General features: G+C 38.1%; 1 protein-coding gene across 1 annotated transcript in view; it reads right to left on the reverse strand.

The window, feature by feature from the left end:
* The window catches only part of muc5ac (mucin 5AC, oligomeric mucus/gel-forming), a 53,602-nt gene that overhangs the window by 24,007 nt on the left and 9,408 nt on the right, over nt 1-20,187 (reverse strand). Inside the window, exons 11-36 of the mRNA XM_031900603.1 lie at nt 19,908-20,046; nt 19,665-19,775; nt 18,245-18,314; nt 17,920-18,057; nt 17,675-17,839; nt 17,100-17,194; nt 16,688-16,817; nt 16,210-16,465; nt 15,859-15,905; nt 14,661-14,761; nt 14,381-14,532; nt 14,162-14,300; nt 13,960-14,070; nt 13,600-13,779; nt 13,235-13,474; nt 11,848-12,004; nt 11,586-11,714; nt 10,608-10,752; nt 9,514-9,560; nt 8,705-8,911; nt 5,031-8,354; nt 4,324-4,517; nt 3,139-3,313; nt 1,462-1,712; nt 655-838; nt 243-450 (exon numbers count right to left, since the gene is read on the reverse strand). Of these exons, the coding sequence (XP_031756463.1) occupies nt 243-450; nt 655-838; nt 1,462-1,712; nt 3,139-3,313; nt 4,324-4,517; nt 5,031-8,354; nt 8,705-8,911; nt 9,514-9,560; nt 10,608-10,752; nt 11,586-11,714; nt 11,848-12,004; nt 13,235-13,474; nt 13,600-13,779; nt 13,960-14,070; nt 14,162-14,300; nt 14,381-14,532; nt 14,661-14,761; nt 15,859-15,905; nt 16,210-16,465; nt 16,688-16,817; nt 17,100-17,194; nt 17,675-17,839; nt 17,920-18,057; nt 18,245-18,314; nt 19,665-19,775; nt 19,908-20,046 (7,095 nt within the window). The remainder of the gene's footprint in view (nt 1-242; nt 451-654; nt 839-1,461; nt 1,713-3,138; nt 3,314-4,323; nt 4,518-5,030; nt 8,355-8,704; nt 8,912-9,513; nt 9,561-10,607; nt 10,753-11,585; nt 11,715-11,847; nt 12,005-13,234; nt 13,475-13,599; nt 13,780-13,959; nt 14,071-14,161; nt 14,301-14,380; nt 14,533-14,660; nt 14,762-15,858; nt 15,906-16,209; nt 16,466-16,687; nt 16,818-17,099; nt 17,195-17,674; nt 17,840-17,919; nt 18,058-18,244; nt 18,315-19,664; nt 19,776-19,907; nt 20,047-20,187) is intronic.

The raw sequence follows: 20,187 nt of genomic DNA on the forward strand, positions 1-20,187 counted from the left end.
AAGCAAAATATATTCAATAAGGGTTTCATTTTGCTAAGTAATTTACATTTTAATTGTATGTTTGTTATAAACAAGGACTGGCATGCTAAAAAACAATATACTGTATTAATGGAGATCTTTTTATTGCATTAATCGTACATGCATATTATCTACAAGGAAATATATGTATGGTTCCATAAGTTACCAATGATTATGTATAATTACTACTACATTATTTGCTAACTCTGAGTAATATTACTTACTCGCTTAAGATGATATCACAGATAGCGGAAGGTGCACATGTTGTTGGTGCTGGAGTAATCACATTTGGTGGAACTGTTGGTGGTGGGGCATTGCAGTATGGCTTCTCAGGTACCTTAACTTTCCAGTGATTGGCCATCTGACTGCAGTCTTGCACAATCTTGCCATCTGGCATTCTGCATTCATCAGTACGGTTGTTGGAGCAGACGCCTGGTTGGGAGTAATGAAAATGGTTATTTATAATAATTTAAATAAGAAATCAAATAATGTATTTTGCAAGGTCCGAAACATGAAAGTTTAGTTCACTATGGCTGTTTCTAGGCATCAAACAATAGGAATACATACATGAAGTGTTTTGTTTTAGAGCACAATTTACAAACTAATAATTGCAGACAAAAGATTTGAGTAGCTTACCACATTGGCCTTCTGTATTGTGACTAAACATGCTAAATGGAAGTTTAACCATGAAGATCATTCCACTAAATGAGATGTAGGCACCGATTTCAGGGATTTCCACAATCATGTTTATTCCGGCACTGGTAACAGTAATGCCATCTGTGGTAAATCCGGGTGTTGTCCAGACTTGGTTGAATCTAATCTGTTGGTAAATGACAGTTCTCACGGTTATATATTTTATATATGGTTTTTATTGTAAATGCATTGGCCATTAATGAACAATTACAAAATATATGTGCCAGCAGCAGAAGAACCATGGCTTAATTTAGTCAACATATAAGCTAAAGCTTCAAGTTTATGAAAATGCTTATTCCTCAAAATATTTTTGTTGGAAAATCCAGTTTCTTCTTGAGAGAGACGTAAACTACTGAGGGATACATATGGAGCAAGCTTTATTGAAACCAGTAGTGTGACATTGAACAAAATGGCACAATAAAGTGAAGGGTGTTCCTGACTTGTATATAGTACAGTTTTGTGCCAGATGTTAGATAACATTTATTGACCCCTAAAATCCCCCACAATTTGGAGTAGATGCCCTGCTATATGCATATATACTGAAACAGTGCAGCATTCAGAACCCAACAGCAGAATTCCTATATTTCTAAGGGTTCTTCTGTCTCAGTGGTCATACCCATGCCAGATTGTATAAAAACCCATATAAATCAGTATTCCTAAGCTAATATTCATTTTTTAATTATTATTTTTTTAATTCCAACATGGTAAAAATATAGCTAAAAAGCAAAGGAATATTTTACAAGCACCTACCCTGTTTGCCATCCTTCCTTGAAACATCATACGTGTCAGCAACACCTCATTGTTTTTGTAGTATACCATAATAGACTGTGGACAGGACAATCCATCTAAAGCATTGCAGAAATAGTTATCGACTAAGACACGGAAGTTATCGTATTTTGGTGTGATTTGTTGCACAAGGACATAGGTGCAGTTTTCTAGGAATGTGTAGTATATTCCATCAAAGGTGATATAATGAGGGTCTCCCCAGCCACTGCAGACACCTGTAAGAGATATTTTCAAAGAGAGTTTCTAGAATGAGAATATTAATAAATCATCTTTCAAGACCATTTTCTTTAAGTACTACAGTACAATTGTACAATATCCAATTTACACACTAAGGGGCCCATTTACTTACTCACGAACCGGCCGAATGCGTCCGATTGCATTTTTTTCGTAATGATCGGTATTTGGTGATTTTTTCGGAAAATTGTCGCAACTTTTTCGTTACCAATACGTTTTGCGCGAAAAAACGCGAGTTTTTCGTAGCCGTTACGATGAGCTCGTATTTTGACGCGACTTTTTCGTAGCCTTCGTGCCGAGTACGAAAGATTCGGATTCATTCAAGCTTCAGTATGGTGACTTTACTTGGGCCAGGTTGGAGCTGCAGGGTGCCATTGAGTCCTATGGGAGACTTTACTTGGGCCAGGTTGGAGCTGCAGGGTGCCATTGAGCCCTATGGGTGACTTTCCTTGGGCCGGGTTGGAGCTGCAGAGTGCCATTGAGTCCTATGGGTGACTTTCCTTGGGCCAGGTTGGAGCTGCAGAGTGCCATTGAGTCCTATGGGAGACTTTACTTGGGCCAGGTTGGAGCTGCAGAGTGCCATTGAGCCCTATGGGTGACTTTCCTTGGGCCAGGTTGGAGCTGCAGAGTGCCATTGAGTCCTATGGGTGACTTTACTTGGGCCAGGTTGGAGCTGCAGGGTGCCATTGAGTCCTATGGGTGACTTTACTTGGGCCAGGTTGGAGCTGCAGGGTGCCATTGAGTCCTATGGGAGGCTTCCAAAATCATGCTAAGTCTGAAAGTTTCGCCCGCCGCTTACGAGCGCTCAATACGAAAAAGTCGCGACAAGATACGAGCGCATCGTAATGGCTACGAAAAACTCACGTTTTTTCGCGCAAATCGTATTGGTAACGAAAAAGTCGCGACAATTTCCGAAAAAGTCGTAAAGGCACCGAAAAAATCGCCAAAAATACGAAAAAGTCACAAAATGTTCGTTTTCCAATCGGATTTTTCCAATTCGGATTCGAATTTGTGTCTTAGTAAATGTGCCCCTAAGGGGGCACATTTTTTGTATGTAACACATTAAGTGCCCCAGTTTTAGTAACAAGATAGTAGATCTATCTATTCTTAGGGAAAAAAAGCACAAAAAAACTATAGAAGATAATTCAGCTAGACAATATAGTATAATGTATGACAATAGATAGAAAGAGTTCACCTCCCACCAATTTATTTACACGAAGAGTAAGTAGTGAACAAGGTAGTAACCATATATTGCTGGTCAGGTAAATAAACATAAAATATATTTGTAGCCATGTATGCCCACATAAAACTAAAGATATCCTTATATCAACAACTGCACTGCATTCTGATTGTGTCAAGGATTGATTAAACCTCATATAGCCAACCCATGCAGTGAATTGCACTTACATTGACATTCATAATGGAAGCAGCAGCCATCTTCACTGTAGACTTTGACCGATGGGAAACCATTAGCGCAGGTTATCTCTTTCACTTCTGGGCATTTAACTGAATCATAAGTTATGACATTGTGCCCATGACATGTGGCCGTTGTGCAGTTGCCAACCTTCCAGGATTCATTAGGCTGTAACCAGAGAAAACCAGTCAAGGCAAAAACTTTGTAACAATACTATATAAGACCTACTAATATTTTTACTTATCACTTAACTTAGTTACTAAGTTATTAGTTATAGTCAGTCAGTTGTTGACTCTGAGCAGCAGAGCGACACTAACTTTTCCCCTGAGGTTAATAACTTATTCAGTTTTTTATTTTATTTTCTACAGTGTCTTCCAGCATAATGACTCAGTATTTGAGGTGCAAATGGCGCTGTTGTTGCTGAACTTGCAAAAAAAAAACAGTCCATCCGCAATCAACGCCACATTTATACCAACCATATCACAAAACTTTTTCTAGGTTGGTATTAATGTGACCTGTTAATTGTCTTTGGACTGAGTTGTTGGTAATAAACATGAAAATAGCAAAATGGCTTTGCTTTAAAGTAGGTGAAACCAGAAAGTGTTTGTCGGCAAGGCATATTATACCAGTGGGTGTGACTAATAATTGTGGGTGCGACTTATTTTTTTGCCCATATTTATATACATATATATATATATATATATATATACAGGTATGGGATCCCTTATCCGGAAACCCATTATCCAGAAAGCTCCGAATTACGGAAAGCCTGTCTCCCATAGACTCCATTTTAATCAAATAATTTAGAATTTTAAAACTGATTTCTTTTTTCTCTGTAATAATAAAACAGTACCTTGTAATTGATCCCAACTAAGATAAAAAAATATCCTTATTGGGGGCAGAACAGTCCTATTGGGTTTAATTAATGTTTTATTGATTTTTTAGTAGACTTAAGGTATGGAGATCCAAATTACGGAAAGACCCCTTATCCGGAATACCCTTGGTCCCGAGCATTCTGGATAACGGGTCCTATACCTGTATATATATATATATATATAGATAGATAAATATATATATATATATATATATATATATATATATATATATATATATATATATATATAACAAGAAGAATATGCAGATTTTACCTTTATATTTGATATTATTATTATTACTACCTTTTTATCAGGTTGACAGCCAGCAAAGGTTGTTGGTTCTGTAGTAGTCTTTGTAGTAACAACAGCAGCAGATTTTGGAGTAGTTGTAATAATTGGTGGACATGGTCCCTGGAATCTTTCAGCTTCACACATGTCATTGCACATTGCATAAAAATGGCAGCCGGCATGATCTGTCTTGTTGTAAATCATATCCCCTGGGGTAATAAAACGAATATGTTGGTCAATAAACAATATCTATATATCAATATATATAATGAGAAAATAAGTTTTAACCTTTCTTGTTTCCCATGAATGCTCCATTTATTTGATGGACATGTAATGCTTTATAGACTGTACCTGTTTGTCACAATACATTTTCTATTCTCACATTAGTCATTCATGGACTCTACCTCTTTATTGTGAATATAGAGGCAAAATCAGTTTAGAGAATATTTTTTCCACCACCAAAGCTGTGGCTTAACTCTGATGCAGTTTGATTATGCCATATTTAAAAAGCTCTTTAAGGACAATCGCACTGTGAATACAAATGCACAATTATGTTTGCCCATTGAAAGCTGATCTTGTCCAGCTTTATAAATATGAACACGGGCAGGGCAAATATATTCACTGGGAAATATATATATATATGTGGGATCACTTATGAACAAAATGTCCTGTCCTTATACTCTTTTTAATTAATAGTAAACTAAAAAAAAACCTTAACTTACCTGGTGAAAAGAAAACATCATCAACATGACAGAAGCAGTGAGTAGTATGACGTGTTGCTGGAGTTTTGGTTGTTGTGGTTGGTGTTGTAGTTTCTGTTGTTGTCGTTGTTTCTGTGGTTGTGGTAGTTTCCGTTGTTGTGGTTGTAGTTGTTGGAGTAGTAGTTTCTGTTGTGGTTGGGGTTGTAGTTGTTGTTGGAGTAGTAGTTTCTGTTGTGGTTGGGGTTGTAGTTGTTGTTGGAGTAGTAGTTTCTGTTGTGGTTGGGGTTGTAGTTGTTGTTGGAGTAGTAGTTTCTGTTGTGGTTGGGGTTGTAGTTGTTGTTGGAGTAGTAGTTTCTGTTGTGGTTGTAGTTGTATGCACAGGTGAAGTGGGGCTTGTAGAACAATGACTAATATCATCACAACAAAGTACTTTCACTTCGTAGTTGAGACATTCTTTAAAATCACTTTCTTGCTCTTCATCTTTGCAAACAAGGCCAACTGTTATATTACAATGAACAACCTGACCAATGCTACCAATAGGCACTTTAGGGAACTTTTTTGCTCTACACTGAATATCATCAGGCTTCTTACAAATATTTTTTCCTGCTGCACGGATATTTTCATAGGTTTCAAAATCTCCTTTGCTTTTGCCTGGCTCATCAACATCAATCCAGTCAGTCCACTTGCATTGTGGTTCACATGGAATGGTAGTTGTAGTTTCTGTTGTGGTAGTAGTGGTAGAAGTTGTAGTTTCTGTTGTGGTAGTTGTGGTTGGTGTTGTAGTTTCTGTTGTGGTTGGAATTGTAGTTGTAGTTTCTGTTGTGGTTGGAGTTGTAGTTGTTGTTGTTGATGTGGTGGAGGTTGTAGTTTCTGTTGTGGTTGGAGTTGTGGTTTGGGTTGTTGTTTCTGTTGTAGTTGTTGGAGTAGTAGTTTCTGTTGTGGTTGGAGTTGTGGTTTGGGTTGTAGTTTCTGTTGTAGTTGTTGGAGTAGTAGTTTCTGTTGTGGTTGGGGTTGTAGTTGTTGTTGTGATTGGGGTTGCAGTTGTTGTTTGAGTAGTCGTTTCTGTTGTGGTTGGGGTTGTAGTTGTTGTTGTTAGAGTAGTAGTTTCTGTTGTAGTTGTTGGAGTAGTAGTTTCTGTTGTGGTTGGAGTTGTGGTTTGGGTTGTAGTTTCTGTTGTAGTTGTTGGAGTAGTAGTTTCTGTTGTGGTTGTAGTTTCTGTTGTGATTGGGGTTGCAGTTGTTGTTGTTTGAGTAGTAGTTTCTGTTGTGGTTGGGGTTGTAGTTGTTGGAGTAGTAGTTTCTGTTGTGGTTGTAGTTTCTGTTGTGGTTGGGGTTGTTGTTGGAGTAGTAGTTTCTGTTGTGGTTGGGGTTGTAGTTGTTGTTGGAGTAGTAGTTTCTGTTGTGGTTGAGGTTGTTGTTGGAGTAGTAGTTTCAGTTGTGGTTGGGGTTGTAGTTGTTGTTGTTGGAGTAGTAGTTTCGGTTGTCGTTGTAGTAGTAGTAGTTTCTGTTGTAGTTGGGGTTGTAGTTGTTGGAGTAGTAGTTTCTGTTGTGGTTGGGATTGTAGTTGTATGCACAGGTGAAGTGGGGCTTGTAGAACAATGACTATAATCATCACAACAAAGTACTTTCACTTCGTAGTTGAGACATTCTTTAGAATCACTTTCTTGCTCTTCATCTTTGCAAACAAGGCCAACTGTTACATTACAATGAACAACCTGACCAATGCTACTAAGAGGCACTTCAGGGGACTTTTCTGCTCTACACTGAATATCATCAGGCTTCTTACAAATAATTTTTCCTGCTGCACGGATATTTTCATAGGTTTCAAAATCTCCTTTGCTTTTGCCTGGCTCATCAACATCAATCCAGTCAGTCCACTTGCATTGTGGTTCACAGGGAATGGTAGTTGTAGTTTCTGTTGTGGTTGGAATTGTAGTTGTTGTTGATGTGGTGGAAGTTGTAGTTTCTGTGGTAGTTGGAGTTGTGGTTTCTGTGGTTGTTGAATGGGTAGTTTTAGGTGTAGATGTTGTAGTTGTTGTTGTTTCTGAAATTGGAGTTGTAGTTTCTGTTGTTGTGGTTGTAGTTTCTGTTGTTGTTGTTGGAGTTGTTGTTTCTGTTGTAGTTGTTATTGGAGTTGTAGTTTCTGTTGTTGTGGGTGTAGTTTCTGTTGTAGTTGTTATTGGAGTCGTAGTTTCTGTTGTTGTGGTTGTAGTTTCTGTTGTAGTTGTTATTGGAGTCGTAGTTTCTGTTGTTGTGGTTGTAGTTTCTGTTGTTGTTGTTGGAGTTGTTGTTTCTGTTGTAGTTGTTATTGGAGTTGTAGTTTCTGTTGTTGTGGGTGTAGTTTCTGTTGTAGTTGTTATTGGAGTCGTAGTTTCTGTTGTTGTGGTTGTAGTTTCTGTTGTAGTTGTTATTGGAGTCGTAGTTTCTGTTGTTGTGGTTGTAGTTTCTGTTGTAGTTGTTATTGGAGTCGTAGTTTCTGTTGTTGTGGTTGTAGTTTCTGTTGTAGTTGTTATTGGAGTCGTAGTTTCTGTTGTTGTTTCCGTTGTGGTTGGAGTGGGGCTTGTAGAACAATGACTAATATCATCACAACAAAGTACTTTCAATTCGTAGTTAAGACATTCTTTAAAATCACTTTCTTGCTTTTCATTATTGCAAATAAGGCCAAATGTTAGATTACACTGAACAACCTGCCCAATGCGACCAATAGGTGTATTAGGATATTTCTCTGCTCTACACTGAATACCATCTGGCTTCTTACAAATATTTATTCCACTTGCACGGATGTTATCATAGGTTTCAAAATCCCCTTGACCTCCCCCTACTCCTGGCACATCAACATCAATCCAATCAGTCCATTTGCACTGAGGTTTACACTGAGTGGTAGTTGATGTTTCTGTTGTGGTTATTGTAGTTGTTTCTGTTGTGGTTGGAGTTGTAGGTTTAGGTGTAGTAGATGTAGGTGTTGTGGTGGATTTAATTGTTGTGGTAGTGGTAGACGGTGTGGTTGTGGCGGGAGCTGAAGTTTTGAAGTCACACGGCCTCATCTCACAGCATTTGACCCTAATCTCATAGTTGTAGCACTTAGGTGGCAGCTGATCCTTATTGTAGCACAGCAGTCCAAAGGAAACATTGCACTGGACATTTTTCTGCTCTAATTCACTAAGTGGAGTATCGGGGAAATCTTCGGCTCTGCATTCTAGTTCTTCTGGGTGAATACAGATGGGGTATCCTTTAGCTCTAACGTTCTCATATGTATCAAAATCTCCACCGTCAGGTACTGATTCAGGATAACTTGCATCAATCCACTGGGACCACTCACAGACTTTCTGAACACAGATTGTTGTTACTACAAGAAAATGGAAAAAATACATTCACCGTTATTTGTTTTACTAAAATGAATTCCTTAACTCATTCACGTGTTGCCAAAGTATTTCATTGGCTCAGCAAATTGTGAGCTCCTTTTTCCACCTGAGCTTCAGGAACAATAACTTTTTTGAGGGTAGTGATATGTTTTGGGGTTATCTAAGTTATTCATTTGTATTTATCTCCTCCCACTTATTAGAACACACGATTAGTAGGACAATCTTATACTTAGTACTTGTATTAATTGTTTTTTTCAATAAGCTTCTGTTTTCTTACATTTCATCTTTGTTCAGATAGATGTCAGTTGATGGAACGTAAGGGTTTGTGACTTACCATGAGGTGTGACTGTAGTGATAGTAGTGGTTGTTGGTGTGGTAAATGTAAATGTGGTTGTGGGGATTGTTGTGGAGCACAAAGTATCTCTCAGGATTGTTCCATTCTCCTTACAAATGGCGCTGAGGCACCCTCCGGTGCTATCCCGGGTGTTATAGATCACCTCATCATACATGTATTTGGTGCCATTGTACATACAGGTGCAAGCTGTAAAAGAAAAGGGGCAGAACGTAAGAGTAACGTAAGAGCGTAAGAGTATGAGAACCTCAAAAACGAAAAGTACATATGGCACAGGGCTCATTATACCTGCCAATATTAAGTGTAGTTGCCATATTGTACAGTAGAGGACTGGTCTGGACTGAGGTTCGAATAGGCCCTGGAATTTTATGTAAACAGAGGCCCAAACAACCCCCCAGCAGCCTAATAAATAGTGACTGTCTATGGCATCTTACAGCAGCCCCTCTGGCATTTGCCAGAATCCACGGATTACCAGTCTGGGCCTAGTAGAGGAGCTTGTTAAATAAATACAGAAAGCAAAATTGTTCCTCCTATAAATTTTAAAGGATAGTCAATAACTACATGGACTTGCTTGGAACCTATGTATTTCTTATTTAGGTCTCTAGCATTATATGAGACTACTAGACAGATTCATCTGTCCACTGGCAGCCCTTTAGCTGCACAAATATTAAACTTGTATTTTATATAAACTACTTATCACAGAATAACATCCTCAAGGACATCCTCATCCGTATTTCTGACTAGTTGTGTTTATTGCCAAGATATTCATATCCTTTTCTTTCCAAGCTTACCTGCCGTATCATACTTGCATTCAGTACGGGAAGACATGCTGCATACACTGCAGAAAGAAACAAATATGCTTTCAGAATGGAACACACTACAGAGCAACACATATTTCAATCATGTTAATATATACAAGGAGAAACTCCACCCTAATTGGGTGGCTGGGGAAAGAAGACTTTTATAGTTACATAGTCAAGTTGGGTTGAAAAAAGTCCATCAAGTTCAACCCTTCGTGAACCCTAGCGCACACACATAGACTAATACCGATCTATCTATCCACTCACATACAGACCCATACCGATCTATCTATCCACTCACATACAGACCCATACTGACCTATCTATCCACTCACATACAGACCCATACTGACCTATCTATCCACTCACATACAGACCCACACTGACCTATCTATACACTCACATACAGACCCATACTGACCTATCTATCCACTCACATACAGACCCATACTGACCTATCTATACACTCACATACAGACCCATACTGATCTATCTATCCACTCACATACAGACCCATACTGACCTATCTATCCACTCACATACAGACCCATACTGACCTATCTATACACTCACATACAGACCCATACTGACCTATCTATCCACTCACATACAGACCCATACTGACCTATCTATCCACTCACATACAGACCCATACTGACCTATCTATCCACTCACATACAGACCCATACTGACCTATCTATCCACTCACATACAGACCCATACTGACCTATCTATCCACTCACATACAGACCCATACTGACCTATCTATCCACTCACATACAGACCCATACTGACCTATCTATACACTAACATACATAAACCATATATATCAACATCAATACTAACTGTAGATTTTAGTATCACAATAGCCTTGGATACTCTGCTTGTTCAAGAAATTATTCAAACCCCTCCTAAAAGCATTACTAGAATCTGCCATCACAACACTTTCGCTATAGTGTTTTAAGATTTACAGACAATAGTACAGAAATATAAAAACAAAAACTGATTTCAGTTAAATTGAGTAAAGTTCTCCTGTAAGTTAGCACTTAAATAGAAGTTTCAAATGAGAAGCCAAAGAACCTTACCAGGTCTGGCAATTTTCCTTGCTGGGAATTTCGGCTCCTCGTGGGTAGTGATTTCCTTTATCATCATAGCAACCACACTGGGCTACACAATCCATTGCGTCTTCATCAAAAAAGGGCTTTTCTGCTGGGCAGCTGGGATAGCATCCTAAAGGCAAAAAAAAAATACAAATTTGTCAAGTAAAAAAAAAAAATACAAATGTGACCATTTAGAGAATGGTGGTGAATTTACAGTTATGTCTTAATGCTCATTAACCAAAGCAATGAATTGTGAGTGTAATGTTATATATTTCAAGGAATTACCTTGAGTGCAGTACATCAAAATATCGTAGATTTGTCAAGCTTTATTACTGTCATCGAAAACCAATTCTAAACATTAGGTCTTTTGAAACCTTGCCCCATGGATTCAGCGAATATTATTTGCTGGCACACAGAACAGAATTTACCGACATTGAAAACCTGGCCCTCCAGTGAATACACTCTTAAGCCCATAAGGTTACCCAGTCCAACACTGCCTATGCAGACTGTATGCTTCTAACTCCCATGTTTTATTCCATATACCAACACAACATGTTTTACACCATTGTATATTTATGCACAAAGACTGTGTGTGTTGTTGTGTATGTAGCTGCCACATTGTGTCCATGTAATTTTGTATGTTCAACACCACCCCTTGTATCTTTTATGCTACATACTCATCTCACCCCTTAGTCCATGATTAGATTTATGCTCCCCCAGCCATCAACCTTAAGTGCCTTGTAGCATAGGATCCCCCTCATTGCCTTAAAATGCTGAGCTGCTACCCCACATAATGGTATTTTTTGTGCAGTAGTCGTGCAACAATATCTGCTTGAAAGCAATATGCTTCCTTTCCTTGTAAACTGCTTAGCTAAAGAGTACTGTATCTCAGTAGTCTAACCTGACTCTGAGTAATAACAACCACTTAGCATCTTCTAAAATGATCTATAAACCATTTCTTACCTTCCAAACCTGGTAGCTCATAAAGACATTTCCCTGTGGGGTTTCTACAGGTCTTTAAGCAGCTGTGCTCACATGGCTTGTAATGCCATTCACATTCACCTTCCGAGTTGTAGTAGTCACAGAAGATAGCTAAAATACACAAACAGATACTGTTATATCTAAATTCGAATTTTTGTTTATTTACTTTGCCATCAGCCAGGATCTAACACAACCTTCAGATGAAAACAAATACATGAATAATAAGATATTATGCATTACTTACGACAGATGCTTGGGGTTCTCCAGGAAACACATATGCCAGCTTCACTACAGGCAAGAGCATAGGTGGCAATTGCAGAACACATGCACTCACAGTCTCCACCGCTGTCACAAGCACAGGAGTCGGAAACACAGGCTTCATAAAATGCAGTTGGGTCAACCTATAAAAACATATTTTTATTTTAAATTAGCATCCCACAATCTAAATGTGTAATTCCAAATGTTCTGCTGTACCTATCTGGTCCCGGCCCAACTAAGCAAAATTTACCCTGCATGTGAACCACATTGCTTCAGAGGATGCCCGGAAGAAGGCACTATGCTTCAGATATGGTGGGAGTGCAAAATAGGCTCTCAATACTGGGACATGGTGTGCCACATACTTAGGGGCACATTTACTAATCCACGAATCACGAATTGGAAAAAAACGCATTGGAAACGAAAATTTCGGAAGATCGCAAATATCACGAAAATGCTTACGAAAAAATCGTATTAGTCACAATAATATCGTATTGGCGATCCGAAAGTCACGAAATTTTCGTACCGAACAATTGTAAACAGCGGTAAAACCTTTCCGATTTTTTCGTGCAAACGTCCGAAAAAGTTGTGCGCCGTCCGAAAAAGTTGTGCGCCGTAAGAAAAAGTCGTGCGGACGCCCGAAAAAAATGGGCGAAAATACACTTGGAGCGTTCGCATGAACGCTCAAGCGTTCGTGCTTTTGTAAATGTGCCCCTTAGTATCTAAAATACTACATGCTCCATTTCAAAAAGACCCCTTTGCCATACTCTTAAGAAAAAAAACCTTCAGAAATTCACGAACTCAACACACAGATTGTGCCAACATATACTCATGGCAGCGAGGCTCATAGTTGCAAGGAACTGGAAAAAACCTACAATCCCTCTGACAATGCTGAAAGCAAAAATAATTAACATAGCAGCCAACGAAAAACTGACATATACAGTATGCTGCAAAACAACATGGAAGCCTACGATAAGATATGGCTCCCCTGGTTAACATATGAAAATGACCCCCTGTTATTCTCAGCTTTACATGCCTGAAACTACAGCCGGCGTAAACCCAGAGACAACGTACCATGCCCACTATCAGCCCTTTCTCCTACCTCTTTACTACCTTAACCCAAGACAACAAAACCCATCCACCGACACTTATCTCACTCTACTTTATTATATATTATTTTACTTACCCCTTTTATGCTCTTTTCATATCTGTTATTATTTCTTGTCGGGACTTAAAGTCCCTATTATTGATGTACCACAATGTTTGAAAACGTCAATAAAACATTTCAGTTTTAGAAAAAAAATGTTCTGCTATACTAGTTTAACATACATCATAGTAGAGCTATATTTAAAAAGTGCTGAGTGAACTACACCTACATGAGAATGGCAAGCAGAAAATGCCTTGCTGTTGATGATGCTGCATTGCTTTTGTGCCCATGATTTTCTATATGGGTTGGCAGAACAAGGATCCCTGGTTGGATTGACATCGGGACATGTTGGGTTGAGTTTCCAGCTGTTTCCAAATTCCACAGGATCCCCTACTACAGACAAGCTCCTAGTAGTGAAGTCATTGTTTCCATTTCCATCATAATTACCGCACAGACCACAGACTTTACCCTGTGTATAAATAACAATTTTTTATTTATTACCTGCAGAGATAATGACAGAAACTGTGGATAATGATATACCATGTAAAGCTCTGGTAAATAAGTGTTTATGTTTATATAGGTAGCAAATCTTACCTCAAAGTCTTTACTAAGCTTGATGAAGATGCTAGTCTTCTTATCCCACAGCAGGATCAGCCCACTGTCAGACTCAATGACAAGGTAGATACCCATGTGTCGGGTTTTAAAAGGTACCTTAGCTCCAGGCTCACTTTTCACTATTTCAAATTTCTCATTTGTGAAAATAAGTTCAAAGTTCTGGTTATGGGGGAAAAGGAAGGAGATGTTAATGTTGCCTACTTGACCAATTTCCTACATAGTAAAACTGTTATTAAAAAGGTTGATATCACTTAAATAATGGACCTGCTGCTTTAGGAAACTCTAGGCTCTACTTCTGGATGAATAATAATGTCATTAAGAGCAAAGTTCACAACTTACCCCTAGATAGACCTTGATAGCTTTAGAACAGGTTGTGCCGGTAGTTCCACATGGGATATTCTCAGTAATGACTCGGAAAGAGCTTCCGCTATCAGATTTACCCGATTGATCCTGAAATTATAGTGTAAAAACCATGTTGAACCCAAGTTTTAGGCTGAGATCCCTCAACGTGTATTCTAAAATGATTAAACTCATACTGTACCTGAGCAAGAATATATTCACAGTCTCCATTAAAGGTGTATCTTTTTCCATCAAAAGTAATATAATGTCCATCTCCATACACAGCACAGGTCCCTAGACATGGTTCATTAGTACATTCCCACTTTCGATTTTTGCATGTACTGTGGAGAGAGGGTGGGACGTTAAATGCTGTTTCCTCAATAAGATAGTACTATTCATGGGTCTGTATTAATAGACATACCAGGTATTGCATTTTTCTTTAATTTTATCTCCTGGCTGATAAGTGGCTTCATTGTGGACACATGGACATTGGTCTTCTTTAATGCAGCCTCCTTTTCCATCTGACAATAGTCCATCAGGACAGACACAGCCAGAGACACATTTTGTTCTGTACTGTAAGCAGCATGAGAAAAACATAAATAATTGGTGAGTATGGTAATTTGGCGAGTGTGCTTCATATACCGTGTGTATATTATTCATCTAGTACTGTTCCATAAGTACAGTTTTAACAGCTGACTTACACATTCCATATCCAATGTCTGGCAACTCTTCTGGCATTCCGCTCCCTTTGTGTCCTCTGTTGCATTCTTGCAGTCAAAATAAACCATTGGAGCAGCACATTCTGTGGGAAGAAATGTATATGAGTATAAATGATATAAATCAGGGATGTCCGACTGGTGGATTTTTATGGTCCCCATGCTGCTCAAAGGCTTTATAGATTTTACTTTACGGGATCATCATTTTGATTTAATGTAGCCCATGAACGTACTATAATAATAAAAGTCATCACACTAAGGGGCACATTTATCAAAGTACGATTGTTTCCAATTACAAAAAATGTGTACAGTGCATATTTTTTGCAACTTTTTCGTACTTTGCGACAATTTGCGTGACAATTTGTGCGACTAAATTGTATTTGTCGCGCCGAGTAAGAAAGTTTCGGATTCATTAAAGCTTTGTTATCGTGACTTTGCTTGGGCCAGTTTGGAGCTGCAGAGTGCCATTGACTCCTATGGGAGGCTTCCAAAAACATGCACTGAAGGTTCAAAGTCAGAAAGGTTTTCCTGCCGTTTCCGATCGTTCGGATACTAAAATTTTGTGACTTTCGAATTGCCAATACGATATTATCATGACTATTACGATTTTTTCGTAATCATATTTGTGACATTTCCGATCATCAGAAATTATTGTATCTAATCCGAATTTTACCCATTTCGGGATTTGAACTCGCACTTTGATGAATCTGCCCTCTAATGTAATAAGTTGGACAGCACTGATGTCTTAATGTTCTTAATGAAGGGGGTAGTTAATATACAGTAGGATTATCCATAAACCATTGATATGGAAACTCACTACTGTATTAATATAGTCTTAAAAATATGGCACTATTATGCACCAATTTGCCAAATTTACCTTTACCTAAGGGAAACACCCAAAAGGGCTAATTTATCACTTACACGGGTGCAGCAGCAAAGGCCCAGTGAATGGAACAATTGTTCCCATGTTGGTACATCTGCTCGCTATAACTGCCATGAATGTAAAACCCAGTGGAAGGCAAAACAGGCAAATGACTTTCAGACTACTACCTACCAAGCTGTGATTGCAGCTTTAATGCATAATGGCCATTTATCTTAGTATGGGAGCTAAATGATTTCATATTCCCCCCTTCAAGCATTATTCTATATATTGATATTGAGATATTGATTTATAGGACATTACCTGGCTTAATAGATCCAATACAGCTCAACTGCCCTTGAGTGCAGGAACTGTAAAATTAAAAAGAAATAAATAACAGCAGCACAATGCATTAGCACCCTATTCTAAACAGGAAAAACCTCCAAGTATGACCCCCATTCTACATATATTTTCCAATAAAACAGGTGAATTTGGAATTTCAGAAATCAGACCTAATGGACAAACAAATGGTCAACACAATTATATTTTGTTCTTTCAAACCTACTCCTATTTGCTAAATTGATGTTAGTTTCTAAAACAAGATCTTCAGAAGCCAATATATAATATATTCTATTGCCCTGGATTAGAGAATAAATACCACATTTTTCAACTTACCACTGTATTCCATTGTCATGGACCACTTCTCCAGAGGGTATGGCACTTCCTTTGTAGTAGCAGGGGCAGGCAGCTTCAGGGACACAATTGCCACTGTCATCCATGTAGAACCCTTTAGTACAGCCGCACCCATCTACAGGGAGGAACTTGATGTTGAAGGTGATATCCGGCTCAAAGCGAGAGCGGCAGGTTGGCTGGCAGGTGCTCACAGAATCAATATAAGTTTGCGATTTGGGACAGTTTTGGGTATATTTAGCTGAAAATAGAGTGAGGCAAAGTTGCCAAGAATTAATAGAATTCAGATTAGTTTATATTCTATACACACCATTACATTTCATATACATGTCAATATATGTGCCTACATAATAAATCAGGCACAATTGCAACTCAACTATCTAAGATATTATCATTGTCCAGTTCAATACCTGAAACCATTGATTTTACCAATATCTCTTATATCAAAGCCTCTTCAACTTACTGCAGGGGGTGGCTGCTTGCCATCCTGTTAATATGACACCTTTGGCTATGCAAGCCCGGGTATAAGAGGAGAGGGAGGCACACATACAATCTTCACTCTTCTGACAGTTACAGGTGTCAAACATACAGTTCTAAGAAAGAATAGAAAATATTCCATGAAATTTTTTTTAATGCTGTGTTCATAAAGAAGCTGAATTATCTTTACTCAAAAAAACATTTGTAATATGAGCACTAAACATCAGGAGATATAGCCGGAGGGCATTTGGCACTAGGACAATTTGGGAGCTATCTTTTTCATGACTAATTCATCAGAGGAAATGAGTGGAGAAGGTTTCCTGAGTCACTTTAAAACAGGTAGATATTTCACTAAATCTTTGTGTGTGTTTCTGTGCATGTGTGAGCTTTGAACTTACCGTTTTGTATATTTTTGGGTTCACTAGTGGGTGACATGCAGCAAAAGGTCCAGTTGGGTCAGATATGATACTACACCAATGTGAAGCATATTGTTCTACAAAAGGAAAGCAATGCACATTGTTATTTTACAATCCTTAATTTTTTTCTCATGTGGATCAATTTTACAGTGCTAATTTTCAGATAATTAGTGCTCAAGTTGCCCTTTGGAGTTAAACGTATTGTCAGTGCCCTGCTTTACTTGCAATACTTTCAGTAGTATATAGGAGATCAAATAAACGTTCACCCCAAGTTTCAGTCTTTTTACCTATAGAATGGACCCCGATTCAGTTCAGTTTTGGAACACTCTCCGAGTAGCCCAGTGGTTTGGGGACGTTTTTCCAGGGTAGTTTTCTAGGGTATCTTGACATGCACTGATTTTTACCAGTGTATATCGATGTACATCAATGCCACCCTACACTTGGACTTAGCAGTAACATAATCTAAATGAAATATTATAGTTTCTAAAAGATCAAAGTACCAAGACTGAGAAGTTTTCACAATATTAAATAGTTCATATTTTGTTACAGATATGTACCATTTTCTACACTGAGGGAGCATGGATCTTCATAGATATTTATGATGTTAGGACAATCGCTTTGCGTCTTGTATGTATTTGCAAATGATGTTCCAGTTCCTTCTATCACTCCATTTTTTGTTTGAAAATCATCACTTTGCTTGTCATTGAAGTTTCCACAGAGACCTGAGGAAAGAGAGCAGTAAGGCTGAGCTTGTAGAACTACTTTGATTTTCCTTGAGCAAAAAGCAAGGAAACAAACTTACCGCATGTCTTGGTTTTGAAGACTGGGTCTAGTACCACATGGACCTGCATGACGGGAGTAAGTTGAACAACCACCTGAAGCCCAAAGTGGGTATGAGCAATAATGTAGAAGGAGCTAGGTTTGAAGATGGTGACACTTGCTAAAAAACAAAACAACACAATAAGTGCAGATATGGACATGCCTCATTAATATTTTGTCCCAACTCTAAATCACTACTATTTAATTCTGATCAACTTCTATTTCTTTTTTCAAGAATGATGAAAATGTACAACAGGAGACACATGAGATTTCCATGCAATATAGTATCAAACATGAATATATCTTACCAGTAGATAGAGGCAACTGGGTATAGACATTGTTCAAATATACACTTCCACAGGGCATGATCACAACATTCTGTTTGGGTTACAAAAAAAATAAATAATAATAATAAATAAACAGCAACTTAACATGAGAAAACAAGGCATATTTATACATTTATATATTGATGTTCTTAATGCAGAACTTAAGCTCTAATGACTATGAGATAATGACTAGAGAAAATACCAAAATAACCTGTTGTTCTGTCTACTGGAAACGTAACACTGGAAAATATGTGCATTAAAGCTTAATGTAAAATTCTACATATACTGTCCCAGGCACATGTATGCTAGAGTAGAGAAGCTCTTATAGAAGTGGCAGCATCTGTGGACTGCGGCACAATGAGACCTAGAGGCTTATTTACTAAAGGGAGAATTTTCATTTTGTCCAAATCCACCAAAGTTTGCCTCCATTTGTTAGGTGTATTTTCACAGTGCATCTCATACTTAAAATTGTAAGTACAATGACGTCAGAGAAATGTGCCAATTTATCTCTTGGCCTAAATTCACCAGTGCATTTTCCTCAACACAATTGTCATGGGCAAATTCTCTAGAGAATTTACTCCACAAAAAACATGACTACAACGTGGACCTGAATAAATTCCTTGTGGTGAACATTCACTTTTATGCTTTTGGGAAATTGGTGAATTACAGTTTTTGGACTAAAAAGATGTGATTGTTCACCAATGCAAAGAGACTTTTCAGCAATGTGAAGTTAATTCACTAAAAGTTGTTGTATTGTTCTTTTAGTACGTTGATGATGTTGTAGTAAATTTTTTTTTTGGTGAAATTTCTAAATTTCACTCAATATTTTTGCCATCTGTATTTTGCTTAAGGGTTACAATACCAGGCTATTATCACTCATACAAGCAGGTTCTTGGACTGAAGAATCTGTTTGTAAGAGTGGTGAAACATCAACAAGAATACTCAGAACGTCTAGTTGCTTTAGAACTACAGATGCAGCCAAGTTGATTTACCATGTTGCCACGTTCCAGCTAACACAGGGGGAAAAGATACCAATATTCACCACCAGGTGATACATGGTCTGTGGAGTTTTCTATTATGTTTTGCTGGCAAGTCTTTGCACCATCTAGAGGCAGGATTTAACACTCACAAAATGGTGTCTGGACATGGTGAGACCAAATGTGAAAACTTGCTGGCTGCATTTGAATCTCTTCTAGAAACTGAAAATGATGACCTGGCTGAATGAAAGTCTTTAAAAACATTTGTCACTTAATGTTTAGGATAAGGAACATTTGTTGAAGCATCTGTGAGACATCACAGGTCTGAAAGTGTAGGTTCTGGAAACTAGCATGGTCTTACCATATATTATCTAAAGTTTTTATTTCTCCTAGAAAGAAAGAGAGTCTGAGGCTTAAGGACTTACAGTTTTTCCTCCATTGAGCAGGAGCATAATGCTCTTTAAACAGGTCTCACTTGCTGTTACACCACATTTGCGAAGTTCAGTAACAACTGTAAAATCTCCACCATCACACGTCTGCAAAGACAAAAACATCAATAAACTATTTTAGCACATTAGTTAAAATGTTGATTTTGTGTATATTTGTATAGCACCTCAAAGTAATTTTTTTTCTCTATACATGTTACTGAAGAATTTTGGAGGCTTTACCTTGGTAAGTACATAGTTACAGTCGCCATAGAAGCTGTAACGAGTTTGATCAAAGCTAGTTATGTGCGAACCTCCTTCGATGGAGCAGGTTGAGGGACAAGGCAAATCCTTACAGTTCCACTTCCCTGAAGAACATGTACTGTAGGAGAAATAATATCAAGCCAAATCATTTATCCACCACAATATATTATTGGTCACTAGAGGGGAAAACACCTAACATCTGTTAAAAGAATTATTTATTTAAACAGCCTCCAAACAGCCTCCATAAGGATTTATTTAG

The sequence above is a fragment of the Xenopus tropicalis genome, chromosome 4 (genome assembly GCF_000004195.4).
Source record: "Xenopus tropicalis strain Nigerian chromosome 4, UCB_Xtro_10.0, whole genome shotgun sequence".
Classification (NCBI taxonomy): Eukaryota; Metazoa; Chordata; class Amphibia; order Anura; family Pipidae; genus Xenopus; species Xenopus tropicalis.